The 27,801-nt window shown below is 41.8% G+C and overlaps 1 protein-coding gene across 1 annotated transcript in view; it reads right to left on the bottom strand.

The window, feature by feature from the left end:
• LOC125259789 (papilin-like) overlaps positions 1–27,801 on the bottom strand; it is a 192,080-nt gene that overhangs the window by 45,077 nt on the left and 119,202 nt on the right. The window contains exon 12 of the mRNA XM_048177709.1: positions 7,513–7,662. Within this exon, the coding sequence (XP_048033666.1) occupies positions 7,513–7,662 (150 nt within the window). The remainder of the gene's footprint in view (positions 1–7,512; positions 7,663–27,801) is intronic.

A 27,801-nucleotide genomic window follows, 5' to 3' on the forward strand; every position in this document is an offset into this window, starting at 1 on the left:
TTGTGCTCCTCAAACCATTCCTGAACCATTTTTGCTTTGTGGCGGGGTGCATTATCCTGCTTAAAGAGGCCACACAGAAAACGGGATTCATCAGACCAGGCCACCTTCTTCCATTGCTCCGTGGTCCAGTTCTGATGCTCACGTGTCCACTGTTAGTGCTTTTGGTGGTGGACAGGGGTCAGCATGGGCACCCTGACTGGTCTGCGGCTATGCAGCTCCATACGCAACAAACTGTGATGCACTGTGTATTCTGACACCTTTCTATCAGAACTTCTTAACTTCTTGAGCAGTTTGAGCTACAGGAGCTCGTCTGTTGGATCGGACAACACGGGCCAGCCTTCGCTCCCCACGTGCATCAGTGAGCCTCGGCCGCCCATGACCCTGTCGTCGGTTCACCGCTGTTCCTTCCTTGGACCACTTTTGATAGATACTGACCACTGCAGACCTTGGCCCTTTTTCCTGTTTTAACACATCAACTTTGAGGACAAAATGTTCACTTGCTGCCAAATATATCCCACCCACTAACAGGTGCTGTGATGAAGAGATAATCAGTGTTATTCACTTCACCTGTCAGTGGTTATAACGTTATGCCTGATCACTTGGCGTGAACCGTCTACTTATAGACACCCACAAATTTGTACTCTACTAGGTGTTTCTCCACTTGTTCAATCAGGTCTCTAGTGTTCCACTTCAGCACTTACTTGGGAATAAACGTAAGTTCTCTAGTGCTCCACTAAACACTATCACTTGATAATAGAACTACGATCTCTAGTGTCTAGAGCAATTATCAGACAGACAAACAATGCCTTTGAATATGCTTTAATCATGGCCGGGAGGATCTCATATCCGTCCACAGAGAATCCCAACGAGAAAATACAAAAAGAATACAACAGTTTTTGTTTGTTTTTTGTTTGTTTGTTTTTTATATGATTGGTTTCTACATATGTGCAATTCAGCAAAAAAAAAAAAAAAAAAAGTGTTGCTAAAGTGTTGGTACATTTTGTTTTTAAAAGCATACAAATGTTAAGCCTGAAAGAAAAGGAAATTAACAACTTTGATTGATTGATTTAAGTAAAAAAACTCAAGTATGTATTCTGCAAAATCAATCTCATTACTCTTTCCTGGTGGTTAAATCGGCAGAGTTTCACTGCATGCATGTTTGAGGAACATTTCTGTTCAGCAGGGCACTGACCATCATGGGAACATTATTTGGAGTCCTCTTCAGTAGGGAATATTGACTGCATGGATAGAGATTCAGATTTAGTCTGGCCATTTAGTGGCATTCAGCCTCAGATGTACAGCACAAAACACTCAAAGCATGAATAGATAGAATGCAATTCACTCTGTGAGTAAAACTAAGTATTATTCATCATCTTTATTCATTTTGTAAAGCCACCCTGTGTCTGTTACAGTGCTATAGGCCGAATTCAGGTACTTTTGACATAGAGAATATAATATAAAATAATACTTATTACTATAAAATAAGACACAAACTGAAAGGCAATGAAGAAGATGCCCAAGTATTAATATAATATAATATAACAATATAATATAACATAATATAAAATATAACATTTTATAATCCATTAGTTAACTACATTAGTTAACATGAACTGACTGAAAAATACTTTGGAAGCATTTATTAAGAAATAATTGATGACATGCCATTGAATTATTAGAAAATAATGCACACCTGAGGTGGTAATGTGGTCATGACATGAACACCTCGAGTGTGCATTATTTTCTAATAATTCAACAAACCGGAGTCAATTATAATTACAATTATAATTATAAAAAAAAAAACATGGAAATAATTTGTTGTTTTTATCCAACTGTTAACTATATTTATTTGCTTGGTCAGTGTCGTCATGGGTTTCGGTTATTTTGCTGTTGTAGGCTGCAAGGACCTTTGAAATAACTGAAATTATTTGGCCAAGTGATATCAAAGACTATAGAATAACACAAGACGCGTCACTCATATTGTTTTGAATGGGAGAAAGTGCAAAGCGCAATATGGCGGAATAAGTCCCGCCTTCTAAATAAGAGCCAATCCGCGATTGGTAAAGTCACACGTCACTGTAGCGGCCGTAAGAAGCTCCGGTTCCAATAGACCTTATTTACCAGAGAAACAAGCGCGCCGCCATCTTTATAAAATTGTCTTTGAACTTCCGTTTTGCGGTAGCTCTGTACATTTCTATGGCATCGCTGTCAAAGAATAATTAGTTGGTTAAGTGGATTTACTTGTTGTAGAGTTAATGAAAGTTATCATGAGCATTGTTATATTTAAAGCAGATGTCTAAACAAATGTCAGTAGATCGGGAAGATTTTAAAACGAGCAGTTCATTCATAAATGTAATATCGCTGTGGAAATACAAACCGGAAGTCAAAAGACAACGAGCGCAACGCTGAAAAGGGGCGGGGCTACATAAGGTCTATAGAAAAGCTGCGTTCACGTCACCTCGTATTTACCGGTATCTTGAAATGGCAACACGTGACGTTATATTCGGAGCTGTTCACGTCCTTTGACTGGGAATTAAGCGTTTCCATGGCACCACTATCAACGCCTAAATGAATCTACAGCGGTCAGGTGGTACAGCGGCCACGTGGTACATGTGGGAGCTTTCAGAAAACTCCCAGCTTACAAGCTGTAATTACGATCTCTACGAGGACGTGAACGCATTTTACAAGCTAGAATCTCGTAACTACAGGAATTACGAGGCCGCGTGAACGCACCTAAACACTGAGACGCGCGCCTCCGAAATGAGGCACAAGAGACGTGCATTTAGGACTCCGTATACGCATTAGCTTGATCCAGCCTGAATAATACCATTCTTTTTTTTTTTGTCATGATTTAAGCATTTATAAACAAAATTTATGAGACAGTTGTTGTCAGATTTCATTGGTGATTTCAAATATGAAATTGTAATTGAAAGCTTGGCAAACAGTTTTGGAGAATTTGATGTTTCCCCATTCAAATAGATAGGAGCTGCACTTGAATGCCCAAGAGACATTTCAAAGATGGCCTGCCGAGTGAAATGACTTGTCTTAAAGGGACTTTCGGTGATATGGAACTACTTTAGTAATATTTTAATATAATATAACTTTATAAAATTATATAATATAAAATAATATAATACCTGTATCTGGAGGCATACATTCATGTCCACATCCAGTGCTGCAGCATTTCTCATTGTTGGAACAAGTCACTGTCATTGACACAGTACTCTTCACACATTGGTACTATATAATATCTGCGTGGACACACTCCTGGCTTTGCTGTAATACAGGACACATGACAGAGAAACCATATCACTGAATGCTGAATGTCTTTTTCACTGAGGTTATTGGTTCTTTTGTTTTTGTAGCCTGTAAGGACCTTTCAAATAACTGAAATCATTTGGTGAAGTGATATGAACATGTACATAATGCGGTCAAGACCTGCCTGGAACTACTTTAGCCACGCATTTCCCTGAAAATAATTGCACACCTTAGAATGTTTGTCAGCCAATCAGATTCAAGCATTCAACAGCCCTGTAGTATCGTATAATCAGGGACGTAGTTTGTGGGGGGATGGGGGGGAGGTAACCCCCCCAATATTCAAAGCCATCAGTTACAACCCCCCCCAATATAATACAACCATACCAACCTTCATCCCCCCCAAAGTTGAAACCAAATCTACGCCCTTGCGTATAATTTAAAAATATAATACCTTTAACTGGAGGCATACACTGACGTCCACATCCATTGTTGCAGCATTTCTCATCTTTGGCACAGTCACTGTCATCGGCACATGACACAAAACGAATCCTTGCACACATTTGCTGCTGTCATATTGTCTGCGTGGACACACTCCTGGCTTTTCTGTTATACAGACACATGACAGAGAAACCATATCACTGAATGCTGAATGTCTTTTTCACTGGGGTTTGTGGTTCTTTTGCTGTTTTAGGCTGTAAGGACCTTTGAAATGACTGAAATAGTTTGGTGAAGTGATATGGAAGTGTAATGCAGTCAAGATCTGCCTGGAATTACCTTAGACGTGTATTTCACTGAAAATAATTGCACAACTTAGGGGTGGTTTCCTGGACAGGGTTTAAATTAAGCCAGGATAGGCCTTAATCTAGAATAGTTAATCGTGACTTTAAAAAAATGGCTTTCTGAAACACAGATTATTAAAATTGCATGGAACTCAGAAGCAAATCCAAGGAAAACAATGGCAGCAGAAAAAGAAAAAAAAAAAAAACTTTACTAAACAAGAAACAGTTCTTTTAAAGCAAGCAAAATACATCAGCTATGAAAAAAAGAAATGACTGGAAATCTGTAATTATTATTATTTTTTTTTTAAATAGATGAATTCTATAATATATATAATATGTAATAATCATATGATTATTAATGCTTGTGATAATCGGTGTTGGCAGTCTAGAAATAATACTGGCTTGATCCAAAGCACTATCATAGTGGTTGCTTCATTATATAAAAAAGGCAATTCTTGTTAGCAGGCCCTCAACCCAAGCTCAAGCTCAACAGTTCACCACAACGGTAATCTCCAAAAAACACTAACATGACAAAAACTTTTACATAATAGAACATTAAACAGTAAAACGTATCTCCATATTCTCATCTTTCTAAAAAATGCATAAAATAACACTTTCCAACATTTACTCTCCCAATTCAGCCCGGTGCAAAGCATGATGGGAAGTGAAAGTCTTGTTTGATTGGACTGGGTTACTTGACTGAAACATGTTATTTCAAAATGAAAGCATCAAGTGAGTTCTAGTAACCATTTCAAGTCAATTTAACATAAAGCAATTCACATTTGAACCAAACAATGGTGTTAAATCAAAATAAATTATTTAAATAAAGTGAACAGCATCAAAAAAAAAAAAAAAAAAAAAAAAATAATAATAATAATATATATATATATATATATATATATATATATATATATATATATATACAGTGGGTATGGAAAGTATTCAGACCCCCTTACATTTTTCACTCTGTTATATTGCAGCCATTTGCTAAATCATTTAAGTTCTTTTTTTCCTATTAAGTTACACACAGCACCCCATATTGACAGAAAAAACACAGAATTGTTGACATTTTTGCAGATTTATTAAAAAAGAAAAACTGAAATATCACATGGTTCTAAGTATTCAGACCCTTTTGCTCAGTATTTAGTAGAAGCACCCTTTTTGATCTAATACAGCCATGAGTCATTTTGGGAAAGATGCAACAAGTTTTTCACACCTGGATTTGGGAATCCTCTGCCATTCCTCCTTGCAGATCCTCTCCAGTTCTGTCAGGTTGGATGGTAAACGTTGGTGGACAGTCATTTTTAAGTCTCTCCAGAGATACTCAATTGGGTTTAAGTCAGGGCTCTGGCTGGGCCATTCAAGAACAGTCACGGAGTTGTTGTGAAGCCACTCCTTCCATTATTTTAGCTGTGTGCTTAGGGTCATTGTCTTGTTGGAAGGTAAACCTTCGGCCCAGTCTGAGGTCCTGACCACTCTGGAGAAGGTTTTCGTCCAGGATATCCCTGTACTTGGCCGCATTCATCTTTCCCTCGATTGCAACCAGTCGTCCTGTCCCTGCAGCTGAAAAACACCCCCACAGCATGATGCTGCCACCACCATGCTTCACTGTTGGGACTGTATTGGACAGGTGATGAAGCAGTGCCTGGTTTTCTCCACACATACCGCTTAGAATTAAGGACAAAAAGTTTCTATCTTGGTCTCATCAGACCAGAGAATCTTATTTCTCACCATCTTGGAGTCCTTCAGGTGTTTTTTTAAGCAAACGCCATGTGGGCTTTCATGTGTCTTGCACTGAGGAGAGGCTTCCTGTTCGGGCCACTCTGCCATAAAGCCTCCGACTGGTGGAGGGCTGCAGTGATGGTTGACTTTCTACAACTTTCTCCCATCTCCCGACTGCATCTCTGGAGCTCAGTCACAGTGATCTTTGGGTTCTTCTTTACCTCTCTCACCAAGGCTCTTCTCCCCCGATAGCTCAGTTTGGTCGAACGGCCAGCTCTAGGAAGGGTTCTGGTCGTCCCAAACGTCTTCCATGTAAGGATTATGGAGGCCACTGTGCTCTTAGGAACCTTAAGTGCAGCAGAAATTTTTTTGTAACCTTGGCCAGATCTGTGCCTTGCCACAATTCTGTCTCTGAGCTCTTCAGGCAGTTCCTTTGACCTCATGATTCTCATTTGCTCTGACATGCACTGTAAGCTGTAAGGTCTTATATAGACAGGTGTGTGGCTTTCCTAATCAAGTCCAATCAGTATAATCAAACACAGCTGGACTCAAATGAAGGTGTAGAACCATCAAAGCCACTGGAAGGCAAGCCTGCAACCTTTAGCCAAAAAAGCGTAACGGCTAAAGCTAACGCTCCGCCCCCCGCGGTACGCAGGGAAGGAGACCAGAGGCTGTTTTTTGAATGGAAGTCAATGGATGAGAGGCTTCACTATGCTGATTAAACAGCTTTTGTGGGGAAATAGCTAATCATTTAATTAATCGACAGCCTGTTTGCCAAGTCTTCAGAATGTTTTACACTAAACAATACTTTCGTTGGGAACTATATGTAGATTTTAGCTTGATAAAAATGTATTTTTTTAAGAGAAGGCAGACTAGGGAACATTGCGACTGATGTCACTTCCATTACATGATAGGCTGAGAGGTGCCACACATGATTAAGTTAGCCGTTCACGCTTTCTCCAATGGTAAGAGATACAGACCCTCTTATCTCCCCATTATATACAATCTCTGGAACCTTCTCAAGGATGATCAGAAGAAATGGACAGCACCTGAGTTAAATATATGAGTGTCACAGCAAAGGGTCTGAATACTTAGGACCATGTGATATTTCAGTTTTTCTTTTTTAATAAATTGTGCAAAAACAGATTTGTTGACAATCTGTGTTTTTCTGTCAATATGGGGTGCTGTGTGTACATTAATGAGGAAAAAAATGAACTTAAATGATTTTATATACACACATACACACAGTGTACATCAATATCGATATATATATATCCAAGTAATACATGAGTCTTCTTTGAAACACAACATTAATCTGAAGTTGAATGAAGTTAAATATGAAGTTAAACCTGCCTCCTGGTTTAATTTAATGCCTCAATTTAGTCCTGGAGTAGCTCTAGTCTTCCTCCAGGAAATCAGCTTATTAAGCTCTGGACTAGAGTAAGTCTAAGATTATTTTAAACCATGACAGAGAAAGCAGATTTCTGTTAATCTGGTTTAAAGGGACCATTTTATTCTAGGACTAGGTTTAATCTCTGTCCGGGAAACTACCCCTTAGAATGTTCATCACCCAATCAGATTCAAGCATTCAACACAACACAACACAACACAACACAACACAACACAACACAACACAACACAACACAACACAACACAACACAACATAACATAACATAACATAACATAACATAACATAACATAACATAACATAACATAACATAACATAACATAACATAACATAACATAACAATACCTGTAACTGGAGGCATACACTGACGTCCACATCCATTGCTGCAGCATTTCTCATTCTTGGCACAGTCACTGTCATCGGCACAGGGCTTGAAACGTATCCGGGCACACATTGCTGCTTCATATTGTCTGCGTGGACACACTCCTGGCTTTTCTGTAATACAGACACATGACAGAGAAACCATATCACTGAATGCTGAATGTCTTTTTCACTGGGGTTTGAGGTTCTTTTGCTGTTGTAGTAAATTAGTAGTATCTTTTTTAGTAACTTTTATTTATAAAGCACATTTTTAATTCAGCTTACACTGACCAAAGTGTACAAAACAATCATAAAATAGGCCTACAATAAAATATAAAATAAAATAGAATAAAAAATAAAGATAACAATTACTAATCCATAATTCAATAATCGGGAAAGGCTAAAGAGTAAAGATATGTCTTGAAGTCCTAGATTTAAAAACAGAAATAGAGGGAGCACTCTTAATGTCAGGATGGCAACTGATTCTATAACCGTGGATCAGCAACTGCAAAGGCTCTGTCACCTTTCGATTTAAGACGTGACCGTGGGACATATAAGAGAGCTTTATTAGCAGATCTGGGGGACTTAGGAACTGAGTAGATTGTAAGGACCTTTGAAATAACTGAAATCATTTGGCGAATGATATAAACGTGCAATGCGATCAAGTCCTGCCTGGAACTACTTTAGCCGTGCATTTCCCTGAAAATAATTGCACACCTTAGAACGTTTGTCAACCAATCAGATTCAAGCATTCAACAGCCCTGAAGTATAATAATATAATATAATATAATATACCTTTAACTAGAGGCATACACTGAAGTCCACATCCATTATTGCAGCATTTCTCATCTTTGGCAAGTCACTGTCATGCCTGACACGAAACGAATCCATGTACACATTTCTGCTTATATTGTCTGCGTGACACACTCCTGGCTTTGCTGTTTCCACTGAACTGAATATGTCTTTTTCATTGCAGGCTGTAAGGACCTTTGAAATAACTGAAATAGTTTGGTGAAGTGATATGGAAGTGTAATTAGAACGAAAATTTGTCATTTGTCAGCCAATCAGATTCAAGCATTCAACAGCCCCGTATAATATAATATAATATAATATAATATAATATAATATAATATAATATACCTTTAACTGGAGGCATACACTGAAGTCCACATCCATTGCTGCAGCATTTCTCATCTTTGGCACAGTCACTGTCATCGGTCACACGACACGAAACGAATCAGGGCACACATTTGCTGGCTTCATATTTGTCTGCGTGGACACACTCCTGGCTTTTCTGTTATACAGACACATGACAGAGAAACCATATCACTGAATGCTGAATGTCTTTTTCACTGGGGTTTTTGGTTCTTTTGCTGTTGTAGTAAATTAGTAATATTTTTTTAGTAACTTTTATTTATAGAGCACATTTTTAATTCAGCTTACACTGACCAAACAATCATAAAATAGTCCTACAATAAAATATAAAATAAAATAGAATAAAAAAATGAAGATAACAATTACTAATCCATAATTCAATAATTGGGAAAGGCTAAAGAGTAAAAATATGTCTTGAGTCTAGATTTAAAAACAGAAATAGAGGGAGCACTCTTAGGTGCCCTAAGGTTCTTTCACAAGATGTAATATAAGTCTAAGGTGTCCCCTGAATGTGTCTGTGAGGTTTCAGCTCAAAATACCCCATAGATTTTTTTTAATAAATTTTTTTAACTGCCTATTTTGGGGCATAATTAACTATGCACCGATTCAGGCTGCGGCCCCTTTAAATCTCTCGCTCCCTGCCCCCTGAGCTCTCGACTATAAGTGCAGTTATACAGTGCATAAACAAAGTTCACACAGCTAATATAACCCTCAAATGGATCTTTACAAGATGTTCTTCATGCATACTGCATGCATGCGTCGGATCATGTGAGTATAGTATTTATATGGATGTTTACATTTGATTCTGAATGAGTTTGAAGCTGCGCTCCATGGCTAAAGCTAACATTACACACTGTTGGAGAGATTTATAAAGAATGAAGTTGTGTTTATGAATTATACAGACTGCAAGTGTTTAATAATGAAAATAATGACAGTCTTGTCTCTGTGAATACAGTAATAAACGATGGTAACTTTAACCACATTTAACAGTACATTAGCAACATGCTAACAAAACATTTAGAAAGACAATTTACAAATATCACTAAAAATATCATGTTATCATGGATCATGTCAGTTATTATTGCTCCATCTGCCATTTTTCGCTATTGTTCTTGCTTGCTTACCTAGTCTGATGATTCCGCTGTGCACAGATCCAGACGTTAATACTGGCTGCCCTTGTCTAATGCCTTGAACATGGGCTGGCATATGCAAACATTGGGGGCGTACATATTAATGACCCCGACTGTTACGTAACAGTCGGTGTTATGTTGAGATTCGCCTGTTCTTCAGATGTCTTTTAAACAAATGAGATTTACATAAGAAGGAGGAAGCAATGGAGTTTGAGACTCAATGTATGTCTTTTCCATGTACTGAACTCTTGTTATTCAACTATGCCAAGGTAAATTCAATTTTTGATTCTAGGGCACCTTTAATGTCAGGTGGCAACTGATTCTATAACCGTGGATCAGCAACTGCAAAGGCTCTGTCACCTTTAGATTTAAGACGTGACCGTGGGACATGTAAGAGAGCTTTATTAGCAGATCTGGGGGACTTAGGAACTGAGTAGATTGTAAGGACCTTTGAAATAACCAAAATAGTTTGGTGAAGTGATATGAACATGTACATAATGTGGTCAAGACCTGCCTGGAACTACTTTAACCGTGCATTTCCCTGAAAATAATTGCACACCTTAGAACGTTCGTCAGCCAATCAGATTCAAGCATTCAACAGCCCTGTACTATAATATAATATAATATACCTGTATATGGAGCTGTACATACATGTCCACATCCATTGCTGCAGCATTTCTCATTGTTGGGACAGTCACTGTCATCGGCACAGTATTCGGCACACACTCCTGCTCCAAGTTTTCTGCGTGGACACACTCCTGGCTTTACTGTAATATAGACACATGACATGACAGAGAAACCATATCACTGAATGCTGAATGTCTTTTTCACTGGAGTTTTTGGTTCTTTTGCTGTTTTAGGCTGTAAGGACCTTTGAAATGACTGAAATAGTTTGGTGAAGTGATATGGAAGTGTAATGCGGTCAAGACCTGCCTGGAATTACTTTAGCCGTGTATTTCACTGAAAATAACTGCACAACTTAGAACGTTCGTCAACCAGTCAGATTCAAGCATTCAACAGCCCCATAATATAATATTGTGGTGAGGGGGGCGTGGTTCAGCGAGGTCTGCAACCGGAGAGAATAGCGGGAGACGCGTGGTAAGTGAGTGGGTTGAATACAAATCACAAACACCTGTTTCTCATTCCAGTGATTGGCGCGGAGACGGGATAAAACGCCGTGAGAAGCAGGAGTGTGTGAGAGAGAGGGGAACTGTTGACTGAGTCGAGTCGAGGTTCGTGGAGTGAAGCCCTTGTGGATGGTGTAAACCAAACTTGGATGAAGCCCTTGTGGATAACGTATGCCGAACCTGGAGTGAAGCCCTTTGTGGATTGTTTATTTTCGTTGTTGTGCGTTGCACAGACTTTCTGTTGGACTGTTTCTATATTCAATAAAGACTCAGTCAGCAGTTGTTCGCCGTCCCTGACCTCTTCCTTCCCCACTACGAACTTAAGTCCACTACACTGGTGCCGAAACCCGGGAGGAAGACGGGAGCACGTCGCCATGCAATCTTCATCCTCCGCACATTTGCGGACATCATCGCGTCCCTCACGGTCCTGCACCGCGAACAACAACAGGCCCTGCTGGAGTTAAGAGGCGACCAGGAGCGGTGTTTCCAAGCCATACTGCAGACCCAGCAGGAGGACCGCGAGGCGTTCCGGAGCTGGATTGACCGGGAGGTTCCCCGGGAGCACACCGAACAGCCTGCTGTGCCTGTCCACCTGCCCTTAAATAAAATGGGCCCATTGGATGATCCAGAAGTTTTCTTAGACCTCTTCGAGAGATCCGCGAGGCGTTAAATGGCCGCGGGACCAGTGGTCGATGAGGCTGGTCCCGCTCCTCTCAGGAGAAGCACAGGTGGTGCACAGCAGCTCCCCGTCCCGAACCTCCTGGTCTATGAAGACCTACGGCGGGCCATCGTCCAGCGGGTTGGCCGGACCCCAGAGCAGCACCGGCAGCGCTTCCGCTCCCTCGACCTGGGTGAGTCCGGCCGGCCCTTCACATTGGCCCAGCAGCTCCGGGACTCGTGCCGCAAATGGTTGCTGGCTGAGGGAAGCGACGTGGACCTGGTCGTCGATCGCGTGGTGCTGGAGCAATTCATCACTCGGCTCCCGAAAAAGACGGCCGAGTGGGTCCAGTGCCACCGCCCACGTCGCTGGACTCAGCCATCCAACTGGCGGAGGATCACCTGGTGGCGTGCCAAGGGGGCGGCGAACCCCTTCCAGCTGCCTCTCTCTCTCCCTCTCTTTTGTCCCCCTCTCTCTCTAGACCTGTCCCTCTTCCTAGGTCTCGTCTGCCCGGCCCACCTCGTGGGCGGGGCGGAACGGGACAGGCACCTTCCTACGGACCCAGAGCCCCGCCCAGGGGGGCGGGACTCCCTGCTGCCGGGACGGACCCCGCTCCTGCTTCTCCCCTCTCTCCGCGCTATTCTATCTATTCAGCCCACTCTCTGCCACTGGAGCGGCGGGCAGGTCTGGGCCGGCCTGTTGGCGGTGTGGGGATCCGGATCATTTTGTGGATAAATGTCCGGTTATGGAGGTCGGGACGGTGATCCGGGTCCCCGACGATCCACAGGCCGCCCCTGGTCAGGCTGGCGGGTACCAAATACCTGTGAGGGGTACCTATCAGGCCTTGGTGGACTCGGGCTGTAACCAAACCTCTGTCCATCAAAGCCTGATTTCATCTGGGGCATTGGATACAGGCCGCATGGTTGGGGTTCGGTGCGTGCACGGGGATGTGGTAAGATATCCTGTAATGTCCGTCATAATTAAATTTAGGGACAAAAGCATAGTGTTGAGGTAGCAGTTAACCCGCACCTCCGGCATCCGATAATTTTGGGGACGGATTGGCCCGCGTTTAAGCAATTATTGGGATGTTTATGCTCGGATGCCTCTTGGGGAAAAAGAACGCGGGGTGAGCAAGCGCGAGTACAGGTGGGAGAGACTGATCAGAGACCGGAGAGTTCTGCTGCAGGGGATCTGAGTGAAGCCGGAAGACTAATTCTTCCGGAACGCGATGATTTTCCCCTGGAGCAGTCTCAGGATGAGACATTAAAACATGCATTTGATAGGGTCTGTATGATTGATGGTCAGCCTCTCCAGCCTGGACGTCCGCTTGCTTACCCATATTTCGCGATTATAAAAGATAGGTTGTATCGAGTGACCCAAGACACTCAGACAAAAGAAGATACAACCCAGTTATTAGTGCCAAAGAGCCGCAGGGAAATGCTTTTCCACGCGGCTCATTCTAATCCGATGGCGGGACATTTGGGACAGGCAGCGACACTAAATCTTCTCATGACCCGGTTTTTCTGGCCGGGCATTCACGAGAATGTACGCAGGTGGTGCGCGTCTTGTCGTGAATGCCAGTTGGTGAACCCACCGGCCACCCCAAAAGCGCCATTGCGCCCGCTTCCATTAATGCAGGTCCCCTTCGAGAGAATTGGTATGGACCTCATCAGGCCATTAAGAACGATCAGCAAGGGGACATCGCTTTGCATTAGTCATTGTTGATTATGCAACACGATATCCTGAAGCAGTGGCTCTCCGCAACATTTCTGCTAAGAGTGTTGCGGATGCACTGTTTTGCTTAATCTCCCGGGTGGGGATTCCAAAAGAAATCCTCACTGATCAAGGCACGGCGTTTATGTCACGCACGTTACGCGAACTGTACGAATTATTGGGCATTAAATCGGTTCGTACCAGCGTCTTTCACCCACAAAACGGACGGGCTGGTCGAACGTTTTAATCGCACGCTTAAATCCATGATTCGTAAGTTCGTTCAAGAGGACGCCAAAAATTTGGATAAGTGGTTAGAACCTCTGTTATTCGCAGTGCGAGAGGTCCCGCAAGCCTCCACGGGGTTTTCCCCTTCGAGCTTCTCTTTGGGCGCCAGCCCCGTGGGGTGCTGGATGTCCTCAGGGAAACTTGGGAGGACGGACCGTCTCAGGCCAAAAATGAAATTCAGTATGTGCTGGACTTGAGATCAAAACTCCACACTTTGGGGCGGCTATCAATGGAGAATTTGTTACAGGCCCAGCACAGACAGAGCCAACTGTATAACAGACGGTCTAACTTACGTAAATTCGCACCGGGAGAAAAAGTACTTGTATTGCTCCTACTTCCAGTTCGAAATTACTTGCAAAGTGGCAAGGACCCTTTGAGGTCACACGGCAAGTGGGCGAGCTCGATTACGAGGTGGTACGGTCCGACAGGAGGGGGGCACGTCAAATCTATCACCTCAACCTCCTGAAAAAATGGAATGAGGCAGAATCAGTGATGCTGGCGACGGTGATTAGCGGGGAGGATGATCTCGAACCAGAGGCGAATATAAAAACTCTCTCGCTCTGGTCCCGGGGGGAGATCACCTCTCGCCCTCCCAGCTCACTGATTTATCCAAATTGCAAACAGAATTTGCAGACGTGTTCTCTCCCCTGCCGGGACGTACCAACCTCATTCAGCACCATGTCGAGACGGAGCCGGGCGTGGTTGTTCGCAGCCGGCCGTATAGGTTACCTGAACACAAAAAAAAGGTAGTTCAGGACGAATTAGAGGCAATGCTGAAAATGGGAGTAATAGAAGAGTCCAGCAGTAACTGGGCGAGCCCGATAGTTTTGGTTCCCAAGACCGACGGCTCGGTTCGTTTCTGCGTGGACTATCGCAGGGTGAATGCAGTGTCGAAATTCGACGCGTATCCAATGCCGCGGTGGACGAATTGCTTGACCGGCTAGGTGCGGCTCGATTTTATTCGACACTGGACTTAACGAAAGGGTACTGGCAGATCCCCTTGTTGCCTTTATCCAAAGAAAAGACAGCTTTCACGACGCCGTTCGGATTACACCAATTTGTTACGCTTCCGTTCGGGCTGTTCGGGGCACCGGCCACCTTTCAGCGACTCATGGATAAAATTCTCCGGCCCCATGCTGCATATGCGGCTGCCTATCTGGATGATGTTATTATCTATAGTAATGATTGGCAGCGGCATATGCAGCATGTGAGAGCCGTCCTGAGATCGCTGAGAGCGGCTGGGCTCACGGCCAACCTGAAGAAGTGTGCAATTGGGCGCGTGGAAGTAAGGTATCTGGGCTTCCACTTGGGGCATGGGCAGGTGCGTCCCCAAATTGACAAGACGGCAGCGATTGCGACCTGTCCACGCCCCAAGACCAAAAAGGAGGTTAGACAGTTCCTCGGGCTGGCGGGATATTATAGAAGGTTTGTACCTAATTATTCGGCCCTCACCAGCTCGTTGACTGATCTAACTAAAAAGGATGCTCCAGATACGGTCCAGTGGACGGAGCCGTGCCAGCAGGCCTTCACCCAGGTAAAAGCTGCCGGCTCCCCGGCCTGAGTCGGGCGGTGGGGGTATGTGGCGAGGGGGGCGTGGTTCAGCGAGGTCTGCAACCGGAGAGAATAGCGGGAGACGCGTGGTAAGTGAGTGGGTTGAATACAAATCACGAACACCTGTTTCTCATTCCAGTGATTGGCGCGGAGACGGGATAAAACGCCGTGAGAAGCAGGAGTGTGTGAGAGAGAGGGGAACTGTTGACTGAGTCGAGTCGAGGTTCGTGGAGTGAAGCCCTTGTGGATGGTGTAAACCAAACTTGGAGTGAAGCCCTTGTGGATAACGTATGCCGAACCTGGAGTGAAGCCCTTTGTGGATTGTTTATTTTCGTTGTTGTGCGTTGCACAGACTTTCTGTTGGACCGTTTCTATATTCAATAAAGACTCAGTCAGCAGTTGTTCGCCGTCCCTGACCTCTTCCTTCCCCCACTACGAACTTAAGTCCACTACAAATATAATATAATATAATATAATATAATATAATATAATATAATATAATATAATATAATATAATATACCTTTAAGTGGAGCCATACACTGAAGTCCACATCCATTGCTGCAGCATTTCTCATCATTGGCACAGTCACTGTCATCGGCACACGACACGAAACGAATCAGGGCACACATTTCTGCTGTATGTTGTCTGCGTGGACACACTCCTGGCTTTTCTGTAATACAGACACATGACAGAGAAACCATATCACTGAATGTCTTTTTCACTGTAAAAAAAGTTGTATATATTATTGGAATATGTTTTAAAAGAAAGAGATATTTCAGTCATTCTACTTTAAAATGTCATGTTTTATTCAGTGTGTTGCTTGCTGTTTCTTAGTAATTATTTTTTAACTTTACCAGCAATTTCTGATCTAAAACTGTTCCTACGCCATTTTTTTTTTCAGAGTTCCTTTTGAAAGACCTCTATTATTATTCATTACTAATTGAAACTCACTGAAAGCAGGCGGCACACACACGGCCCCAGAGCATCTGTATCCTCTAGAACAGTCTCTGTCAGAAGCACATCCTCGACGGAACCCCTCCATCGTCACCTTCCCCGGAGAGTAACCGGCCACTACAGAAGAGTATCATTAGAGGAGACCAGGTTGTAATAAATGTTTGTTTCAGCATCTGTAAGTCAGTGGTTTTGCAATGTCTCTCAAGCTAATTCACATCTGCTTCAAATTAAAGTAGAAATCTACTTTACCCCTAAACTGTGTTAGTTAGAGGAGAACTGTATATGTATAAATGTATAAAAAGTAATAGATAAAACATAAAAGATAACTTACATATATGACTTTATATAATTATATAACTTTATATGAATTATTTAAACTGATGTTTGAAGTTCATCTTTCACTGGATGTCTGTACTGTATGTTTGTAAATTGTAATGTGCTGAAATGTCATATTTTGTAAGGCACTTTTATGCATTTCTTCAGGTTGTGTAATGAAGTTAAAAGAACATGGATTTTCTCACCTGTGAAGTTTTCTCCTGGAGCAGCATCTGTTGTGCTCAAGCATCCAGACAGACACAATAACACAGCGCAGTACACTCGAGCTGTCATCCTCTCGACCTGCGATCACACAATGAATGAACTCTGCTGGAAAATCATACTTTTCTCAGAACGAGAAAGTATTTGAGTTAGCACTCAACCAATGGCATAAGTTTGGGGCGGGTTTTGGTGAACAACAGAACACGTGAGAACCTTGAGTAATTTTAAGGACATTTGGGAAACTACATTCAATGCCAATCTGAAACTAATCTCTTACACAATGGCTAATTTTCCCAAAAGTAAACTGAATGGAAACACCTCATTTGTGCATGGAGTTTTAGAGGACAGTTTTTCCCTGAAGAATTTTGAAAGAAAGAAAGCCCACATCTGTTATCTACCCACCCACATTGCTGTAACATAATATGCATACAATTTATACTGGGGACTGTTGCAACATTCATTAAAATGTAATAAAATTCATTCTTTAACACCATTTTGCAATTTCTTTATTTTATTTGTGCACAGACAGGGTCTTCAAGTTAAATTAACTGTATAAAGACTAGTAAAGGAAAAACATATTTTCAAGTAACAGCCATGTATTGATTAATTATTATTATAAAATTGAACTACAAAATAGTTTTTAATCAAAATCAAGACACTGAAATTACACAACACTAGTTATGACAAGCTTTTACATTAATGTTGTCATAGGGGACAGTTGCAACAACATGTTCCTGCTGTCCCTACACTGACATGATAAAACTTGCTATGATAGCTTGACACAATAGCCTTGACACATGATAGCTGCCTTTTAGAAGCTAAGAAAACACTGATTAAAGTGATTTGACTTTATAATATTCACACAAAATGTTTCGACAGTATGACAAAAACTCTGAGCTTGGAAAAAATAACTTTTTTACTTTTTTTTTTTTTTTTTTTTTTTGTTTTTGCATTTAAAAATTAGATGTAATTTAATTAAGAAATAGATAATAATTAAGAAATTAGATATTAAATGTAGTACATTTAATGTGAAACTTAAGCTTAAGTCAGGTATACAAATACAACAAGGTTATAGTATGGTGTTGGTGTTGTTAAAACAAATTTACATATCGTCACTGTCAGGCGGAAAACTTGTATTTAATTAAACACTGTCATTGAAGTTGGAATTGTGGCTTTATGGTCAGACACTTGTGTGTGTCATTATAATAACAATTTAGGAAAATATGGCTCAAATTGAGTTACAAGGTTTTTGACCAGCGAATGACAGATTTTGTCTGTCACTGGAAAAGCCGCATCTGAGGCAAGTTATATTTTCATCATTACGTTTTCACCTATGGTACAGGATATAAAGTTTATTGTAGCTATATGGGCACTCAGTCTTCTTCTTGTTGAAATCTCAAGATCAAAATCTTGAAAGATCAAAGATCAAAATTTAAAACAGTATGATTCAACTAGACGACAATCTCTGTGAAATTCATGACGGCTGAAAATAAAAGTTCTGTGTGTCACACCAAAACCTGATTCAAGTTGAATATTTTAAAGGATACAAAAATAGTGTGCCTACCTGTAACACTTAATTTACAAGTGCAAGTTGTTAACATTTAATGCAAAAAAGTTTAAAAGTGTAGAGTTAGTATTAATTCCACAGGTTTCTTTAGTAACCTAATGCTTTCAGAAACATCCCTCATATTCAAATAAAAAAATAATAAACCTGAATGCTTAAAGAACATCTTTTGCTCTTATCCCTGATCTGTTCAAAAATAACTTTAAAAATGCAAGTTCATACATACACAGTGACCTGAAGGATGGAGACAGGGATAACTGCAGGTTTAATGGATTAATGAGCATACCGGAATGGCATGGGCATGAAGGACATGTGCCAAAAGGTGAATTGCTACAACAGAAACTAACCCCTAACCACACCCTGACAGAAAGCTTTCAGAATGAATGATAAAGAGCTTTCTCTGTGCCCTACCTTTCATCACACCCATTAATCCAACCTGCAGATATCCACATTTGAGCTGTGTCTCAATTCAGAGGTCAGATGGCCCAGTCTGTTGTTATTGGTCTACTCTGCTCTGGTTGGTCAATTCAAGCCTTTGAGTCCTCATCCTGTGGAAATGCATACAAATTGAATTTTGTACTACAGTGTTTGAGGATCAAAGTGTAGGGAACAGCACAATCCAGGGCCCAGTTTACGGCCGGACCCCTCTCTGTCCGTAACAGCGGACAAAGGTTTGCTACATTTTGATTGGATCTTGGTGGACTAACACAAACAAGCTGTCCAACGCCATCAGATAAAGATGTAAGGACAACATCCAGACCTCTCTTAGAGGGCAAGAAGAAGACCTCTTGTATCAAGCCTGGGAAGGACAAGACTTCTCATTGGTCCACAGGCAGTTTCTGCCCTTCACCCATCTAGAGACTACTTCCTAAGGTTGGCCACACGCCATAAAAATTCCTCAGGACCTCAGCAGCAGTGGGTGAAACAAAGAGAGATCACAAAGATCCATCCAAATCCTTTCAAAACTATGTTTGAAAACCTTAGAACTGATGCAAACTACACATCCATTTCATACTTATTCACAGAAATAAGTATTCTCAGTGACAGCTATTTGTGTTGCAACATCTGACACAAATTCATCTGTTAATGTACAATTGAATGACAGTTCAAACTTTTTCCATCATGTTTAGACTGTATATGTTTAGAATATTACCAAAGGTATTCTGGTGGTGGTTTGGAAAGTGAGAAATGCATTGGTAAACTTTAACCCTCTGGAGTCTGAGGCTGATTTGGGCCTGGAGAGTTTTGACATGCTCTGACATTTGTGCTTTTTTCAGTTGTTCATAAACATATAAATGACAAAAGTGTCATTACACTGTATTCAGCACAAACTAGGCTACAATAATATGTGAGGAACATGTGTGTACATGTTTGTGTTTTTGAAAGAATAATGTTTATGCATGGTTACTGAAAAAACAAAAACTTAAGTCACTGAAATAAGGCCAAAATAAGTATATTAAATCTGTGTTCACAAGACTTTTGGGTATTGGAGGTTGTAGACTAGAGTTTTTGCTTCAAAATTATGTAAAAATTATGCTGCCTACTCCTTCATATAAAACAATATATTGATTTAGTTTTTGTAAGACACTTTTTGCCAAGAAACACAGTATGCGAGGAGGCGTGAATCACCACTGAAAAATGGGCCATTCTCACCTGAGAAGACAAAAGAATTGGATAGTAATGAGCTGAAATGACTTGCATATTAATGAGGCATTTCAGTCAGGTAGGCTGTGAAAAAAAACCTTCTGTGATGTCTCAAGCTCATCATGATATATGAAACATACAGAAAAATATTATTACAATATAAAGTAATGGTTTTATATTATACTTTAAAATATAATGTATTTCTGTGATGCAAAGAGTCTGAATATAGGCTTTTAGTTTAAAAGCATGCACATTTGGAGAAATATTGGATTCTCATATGCTTATGTCAATTTTCTATACAGAGAAGTTATCTTTATTTAATATTCATTGTCATTACTATGAGCGCTGGTGTTTTCAATTCATCCTTGAAGTCGGAGGGCGCTCTCTGTGCATTTTTAGTCCACAAATTCATCTAAAAGAAGAAGAGGCTATTCCATGAATGGAGTTTCCAATTCATACTGCAGCCGGAGGGCGCTAAAGAAACAAAAACTCATCTAAAATTCATCTGTAGAAGAAAAGAAAACAGGAACTAACTGCATGTCTTCTAGAGCTCCCTAACCATGACTTTTACATCCAGATAAACACTTTTCAAGACAATAAATACACGATTGAGATGATGAATGCATGTATTGCCTCTGAATTTGCGTCTGAATAGCGCTGGCTCCATGGGCGTGGCCGCATTAGCGGATAATGAGCTGAATCACGGACTTCTGACATGGCTCTCTTTTCATACAGATTACATAAACACAGAAGGTTTGTTTTTGATTTGACTTACATGATTTAAAACCTGACATCTTAACATTTTTTTGACATAAGTTTAATTTTTCTGTGATTAGTATTCACTAAGTTACAGTTCATTTTCTGAGAACTATCAATTGGACTTCGTTCAGAGGGAGAGGAGAAATCACGCATCATGTTAGTTTTCTTTATTTTACAAAAAGCACAACATTGTGTTTTTACTCTGAGTGTATACAAATAAAAGAAGATATTCTATAGTTTCAATTGATATATTACTTATGTCTCTATGACAAAAAATGACGGAGTATTTTAAGTCTGTTTTGCTGCAATGTGAAAAAAAACCTGCAAAACGCGCCGGCGCGTTTTCAGACCTCAGAGTTTAAAGACACTGTAAAGACGTCCAACTTTGTGCTTTATGCAAATGAGTTCCACTGTGTGTGTCCCCCTCTGATGCCAGCAGCCAATCACAGCACTCGAATGGGGAAGCGCCAAATTGCAATCTCCTCATTGGAAAGGGATAAAGGTACCCTTTCAACAGACACTCCTCATCCTGGGTCTCAACTCTGTAAGGAGTGAGACACTAACTGATATGCTGTTCTGAGTCCAGGCTTGCAAAGCTGAGACACTAACAGATACAACACCGTTCTGAGCCTCTGGTCCATCCAGAGAGACAATAAAAGGTCCCACGATCTGAGTCTACAGCTTGTGAGGCAGCAACAGAGATGACCACGTTCTGAGCCTCCAGCCTGTGAGGAAAGAGACATTAACAAACACTACGTTCAGAGTTTCTGTCCAGTGAGACAGTAACAAAAGTAAACTGTAACAAGAGCAAACAAGAGCAAACCTTCACTCCAAGATACCTTCGTCTGCATGTTTCAGATTGTTAAGGACCTTCTGCACCTACACCAGGGCCTCATCTGCATGTTCCAGATTTTAGGACCCTTTGGTGCTCCAGGAGATCAGCATCCCACAGAGCTTCGTGTTCAAGACTGTTGAAACAGATTCTGGCTCCTCTCCCCACTGCATTGTCACCCCGCACAACCAGTGGAGGACGTCACCGTCATCGGACTCAACCATGAGGAACGTAAATATCACTTAACCAAACCTCTTTCCAGAGACCTTGGCATTGTTGTATATTATCAGTATATAATTTCCTAATTCCCGTTAGAAGTAATATAGCTGACGTTAGTTAATAACAAATAATCTCTTATTTATTTGTTTGGTGCATAATAAGGTTCTCCACCTTATTATTTTCAGAGAAACAGTTTATCTTTCCATAAGATAGTGTAACTCTTCCACAGCCACACCCAACTTAATCACTTGTATTCTATGTATCTTATGCACTTTATTCCTTTATCATTCATGGTATTCATTTAGTAGTTGTGTTATTCTTGATTATCTTTTGTAAATAAAATTTATTTTATTACACTTGTGTCTTGATAATACAGAAGAGGCTCTACAAGTTAGCAATATCACCAATCTTTCAAATAAATCAGCTGACCACTTTACATTAACTCTAAATGAATGAAAGCCCCTGTTGAGAGTGTTCTCATACTGCCAAGGTAAAAGACCTTGACTGGTGCCCTGAACTAGTGGGGGAAGTGGTCGTCTGATGTACTCATAATCACACCTTGAGTGACGTGTGATCCAAAAATCACAATGTCAGCGGTGACGTGAGTACCAATCTCTATTTTACTTTGCGTCCTTGGATGGGCAAAAATAAAATCACTACAAAAGTAAATGTTGTTTGCGGGCAGCCAGTGAAGACCATTTGGTTTTCGTAGTAATCATTCAACCGAATCAGCAAATTGTCTGTAGAGAAAGTCAAAGGCTTGCTAGATAAGAGTGTGTGTGTTGGTACTGTCTTTTTAGATCTAAAGAAGGCATTTGACACTGTTGACCATTAGGTTCTTTTATCTAAACTAACACATTTAAATTTTTCAGAAGAGGCAATACTCTGGATAAAATCATATCTTTCAAATAGGAAACAATGTGTGTTGATGGTACAAATTCTTCTTGCCTTGCTTGCCTCAAGGGGGTTCCACAAGACTCCATCTTTGGACCAATTTTATTTTCACTTTATATTAATGATTTACCTGGAATATTATTGGACACACACACACACACACACACACACACACACAAAAAAAAAAGTATGATGTTTGCAAAAGAACTAGTAGAGATGGCACATTTAAAGACATTCCTGAGAGGGGAGGAGTTGAAATTGTTAAAGAGTTTACGTATCTTGGGGTGACTTTGGATTCTGCTTTAACTTTTAAAAGTCATGTTAAAAAGTTGTCTAATACTGTAAAATTTAATTTAAAGAATTTTAAGTTCATTAGACCAGTCGGTGCTGCCAAGTTGTTGTTACGGTTGGTGTTGTAAGGATGAAGCATTCACGGGCTTCCACAGCAAATGGGTATTTAATGATACAATGAAGAGATACAACATCAACACATAGAATAACATATAAGAACAGACAAGGAGTGAAGGGAGTGAGTCCATATATATAGGGAGTGCAAACGAGGAAGTCCAGGTGATGATGATGAGTGATGATGGGGAGATGACGAGGGAAGTGAGTGCAGGTGTGGAGAACAGGAGGATCATGGGAATTGGAGTTCTGGAGACAAGGGATCTGTGACAGTACCTCCCCTCCCGGTAGGCGTGACCTCACGCCGTAGATGGAACACCGGGGAGGGGGGGTGGGTGCCCTGGAGACCTCATGCCGGCGCAGGGAGAGGCATGGGTAGGAGTGGAGGTGTCCAGGGTGGGTCCATGAGCCATGGCGGGTCAGGTGCAGCCATGGGCAGCCAGGTGCAGTGGATCAGGTGCAGTGGGCAGCCATGGCGGATCAGGTGCAGTGGGCAGCCATGGCGGATCAGGTGCAGCTCAAGGGGTTCAGCACATGGCGGGTCAGGTGCAGCGGGTCAGGTGCAGCGGGCAGCCATGGCGGGTCAGGTGCAGTGGGCGGCCATGGCAAAACCCCACCCACATGTGTGTCCCCACATGTCCCCCACCCACGGGTACTTGCCCCCCCCCAAAAAAATACTTGGGGAGGTTTAGGATCATTTTGAGGAGTCCAAGGAATCTCATGGATTTGTGGGTGGAGGAGCATGGAGCTGGCTTGGCGGCGCGTGGAGCGGCTGATTCGGCTGCGGCGCGTGGAACGGCTGGCTCGGCGGCTGAGACTGGAGCGGAGGGCTCGGCGGCTGAGACTGGAGGGGGGGCTCGGCGGCTGAGACTGGAGCGGGGGGGCTCTGCGGCTGAGACTGGAGCGGGGGGCTCGGCGGCTGAGACTGGAGATGAGGGCTCTGTAACAAAGTCTATCAACCAGCCAGCATCCTCTGGTGGCCCGTGAAAGGCTGGAGCGGATTGCTCGGTGGCGGCGACTGGAGCAGAGGGCTCGGCGGCGAGCCCTCAGGGGAGCAGCCGAATCAGCCGCTCCACGCGCCGCCAAGCCAACTCCATGCTCCTCCACCCACGGCTGGAGCTGAGGGCTCGGCGGCGGCTGGAGCTGAGGGCTCGGCGGCGGCGGCTGGAGCTGAGGGCTCGGCGGCGGCGGCTGGAGCTGAGGGCTCCGGCGGCGGCGGCTGGAGCTGAGGGCTCGGCGGCGGCGGCTGGCGGCCAGGAGTAGGCAGGACCGTTGAAGCGGTATGTGCAGGGTTCTGGGGTGAGGTGAGCTGGCGATGCCTGATACGTTGCTGATGGGGCTGGACTGGGACTCTGGTTCCTTTGAATTTTACTGACTTCAAAGTTAGAACCATTTAAGGAGAGAATTAAATTTAGAGAATCGACTAAGGAGAAATTACAGGCTGGTTCGTTATAACGAATTATGTCCCGGTCCAGTCCCATCAGAAACACAACGTTAATACAGGCATCAGTCCAGCTCACCAAATTGGAAACCTCCAAAAACTCCTCCACATACCTCTCCAATGGCCTGCCACCCTGCCGCAAACAGCAAAGTCGTTTGTCCGCCTGGAGAGGCTTCGGGGGTAAGGGAACAAGAAAAATACCCATCCTTCGAAGTGTGGAAGTCCAGCGGTATTGGTCTGTTCTTCTGTTACGGTTGGTGTTGTAAGGATGAAGCATTCACGGACTTCCACAGCAAATGGGTATTTAATGATACAACGAAGAGATACAACATCAACACATAGAATAACATATAAGAACAGACAAGGAGTGAAGGGAGTGAGTCCATATATATAGGGAGTGCAAACGAGGAAGTCCAGGTGATGATGATGAGTGATGATGGGGAGATGACGAGGGAAGTGAATGCAGGTGCGGAGAACTGGAGGATCATGGGAATTGGAGTTCTGGAGACAAGGGATCTGTGACAGTTGTATTTATGCTCAATTATTTTTTTTTCACATATTGAGTATTGTTTTAATAGTTGGTCATACATAGATGGCACAACTCTTAAGATAACAGAATCATTGTATAAGGTGGCGATAAAAGTGTTGGATAAAAAACATTAATTACAGTAACATTCAAAAAAAAAAAAATATTGTTAATGTAATTCATTTTTCAGGAGCTCATTGCTTCTACCTTCAGTTAAACTGCTAACAGTGATTGTAAATTAATTGCCTAAATTATTACATTATTTGCTAACTGCATTCTTTAAATTGTAATGTTGACATGCATTCTCTGTAAAGCTGCTTTGAAATGATATGTATCGTGAAAAGCGCTATACAAATAAATGTGAATTGAATTGAATTGAATTGAAAAAAAAATAAAAAAATTTTAAATATGCTTGTCTTATTTATAAGGTATGGCATGGGCTTGTTCCACCTCCGTTAAATGAATTTATAAAACAGAGGACTGATTGTGGTATTAGTATAGGTCTACTATTAGAGGGGACTGCAAGGTGCCATATAAGCGAACATGTTTTGGACAAAAAAGTATTGTCTGTAATAGGGAGTAAATATTGGAATAGTTTACCGCAGTCAATAAGACAATGTTCTACTTATCACACTTTTAAAGGGAAGGTTCACCCTGTTACGATTTCCTGATTGGTCTAGGGGAGGAACGCAACAGAAAAATGGATGGCGACAATGAATGTGCAACAGCATGAAACAAACCTGTCTCCATACCTAGAACTGTTTCACAACAACTCGAATAACCACATATTTCACAAAAGAAATGCGTTTTTATTTACAAAGTTACACAGAAAAAAAGGGGTATCAGATTCAGAAGGGGATATTGCCAAAACAACAAGCATGAATCAATCTAACTCCTCATTAACCAAATTACCTAAACTAAAACAAAACAAAACAAAAAGTACAGCAAACATAAGCTACAGTGCATCCGGAAAAGTATTCACAGCACTTCACTTTTTCCACATTTTGTTATGTTGCAGCCTTATTCCAAAAGGGATTAAATTAATTATTTTCCTCAAAATTCTACAAACAATACCCCATATTGAAAATGTGAAAGAAGTTTGAAATCTTTGCAAATTTATAAAAAAAATAAATAAAAAAAAATCACATGTACATAAGTATTCACAGCCTTTGTCATGACACTCAAAATTGAGCTCAGGGGCTTCCTGCTTTCACTGATCATCCTTGAGATGTTTCTGCATATTGATTGGAGTCCCCTTGTGGTAAATTCAGTTGATTGGACATGATTTGGAAAGGCACACACCTGTCTATATAAGGTCCCACAGTTAACAGTGCATGTCAGAGCACAAACCAAGCCTTGAAGTCCAAGGAATCGTCTGTAGGCCTCAGAGACAGGATTGTATCTAGGCACAGATCTGGGGAAGGGTACAGAAAAATTTCTACAGAAACTCTAGTTCAACAAAAGAGATAAAGATACACAGAGCCACCAACTACTTGTTTTAACACAACATCAAGTCTGGGGTTGCAGATGAGACCTCAAAGCTGTTGCACACAGTCAAACAATCACCAACACTGCTCTGATGATAGCTGCAGCTTAAGCCGAGTTCAGACTGCACAATTTTCAAAGTAGTTCGGGTCACTGTTCTTTTCACACTGCATGACTATCTTGGCCAGCATTCAGTCGCTGCTGTGTTCACACTGCACGATGGATCGGCGACAGAAGGTTTCACACTGCATGACTTTACAATAGGAAGAATCGCTGACAACTCTGTCTGGCACGCAAACCACGTTTCACAACCAAACACACGCGAGATGTGACAAGGAAAGAACGAGATATCACGTGTGCAAGACCGGAGTTCTCACATGAGACTGGGATTATTATTAAAAATGGTAGCCTGCAAGAAGCTTGCAATACAAATAGCCTGTGTGCTGATTTGCAGCAAAAACAAGAAAAAGAAAAGAAGAATATGGAGGAGGAAATGGTTGGGGAGACGCGAGGAACAAGAATTGTGTGTTCTCTGTATCTTGCTCTCTCATTGGCTGTTGGTCATCGCCGATGTAGTTTTCAGGCAGAACACTTTTCACACAGCAGGATTTTGAATCGCCGACAGGTCCAGATATTTAGCATGCCAAATATCTCACGGGCGTCGGCGACTCATCGCCGATTCTCTCAGATCGCGCCTTTGCTCATTCACACTGCGTGATTGTCACTGACGTGAACGAGCACCGATTTGCCTGTGATTTCGGGCATTTGTTGGCGATTTCTCAAAACCTGTCGGAGAGCCAAAATCTGGGCTAAAATCGTGCAGTCTGAACTTGGCTTTAAATACTCTCTTTCCCCTCCCATCATCCAATTACGACTGGATACTCATTAATGAAGTCAGGTCACAGGTCACAAGTCACACTTGCTCTGTGGGGAGAGAGAAAGAGAAAAACACAACATAACCCCAAAATGAAAATTATTCAAAGATTTACTCATCCTCAAGCCATCCTATTGTGTATTTGACTATCTTCTTTCAGACAAACACAATTCGGAGATATATTTAAAAGTATCCTTAGTCCTACAAGGTTTATAATGGTTATAAATGAAAAAAAAAAAAAAAAATTCCATCCATAAAAAAATTAATCTATACAACTCCAGGGGGTTAATAAGTGCCTTCTGAAGCAAATTGATGTGTTTATGTACTAAGACAAGTATCCTTATTCAAAACTTTATAAAGTAAAATAACAAGCTTCCGGCGTGACAGCCATACACATTCGACATACGTCCAAAAAACTTGCACGACGTAGTACACGATGCCATGACGTTCTGCACAATGACATGACGTACTACGCATCATAGCATTCAGGACATAGCTTTTTGGAGACAATAACTTCAGT

The sequence above is a fragment of the Megalobrama amblycephala genome, linkage group LG24 (assembly GCF_018812025.1).
Source record: "Megalobrama amblycephala isolate DHTTF-2021 linkage group LG24, ASM1881202v1, whole genome shotgun sequence".
Taxonomy (NCBI): Eukaryota; Metazoa; Chordata; class Actinopteri; order Cypriniformes; family Xenocyprididae; genus Megalobrama; species Megalobrama amblycephala.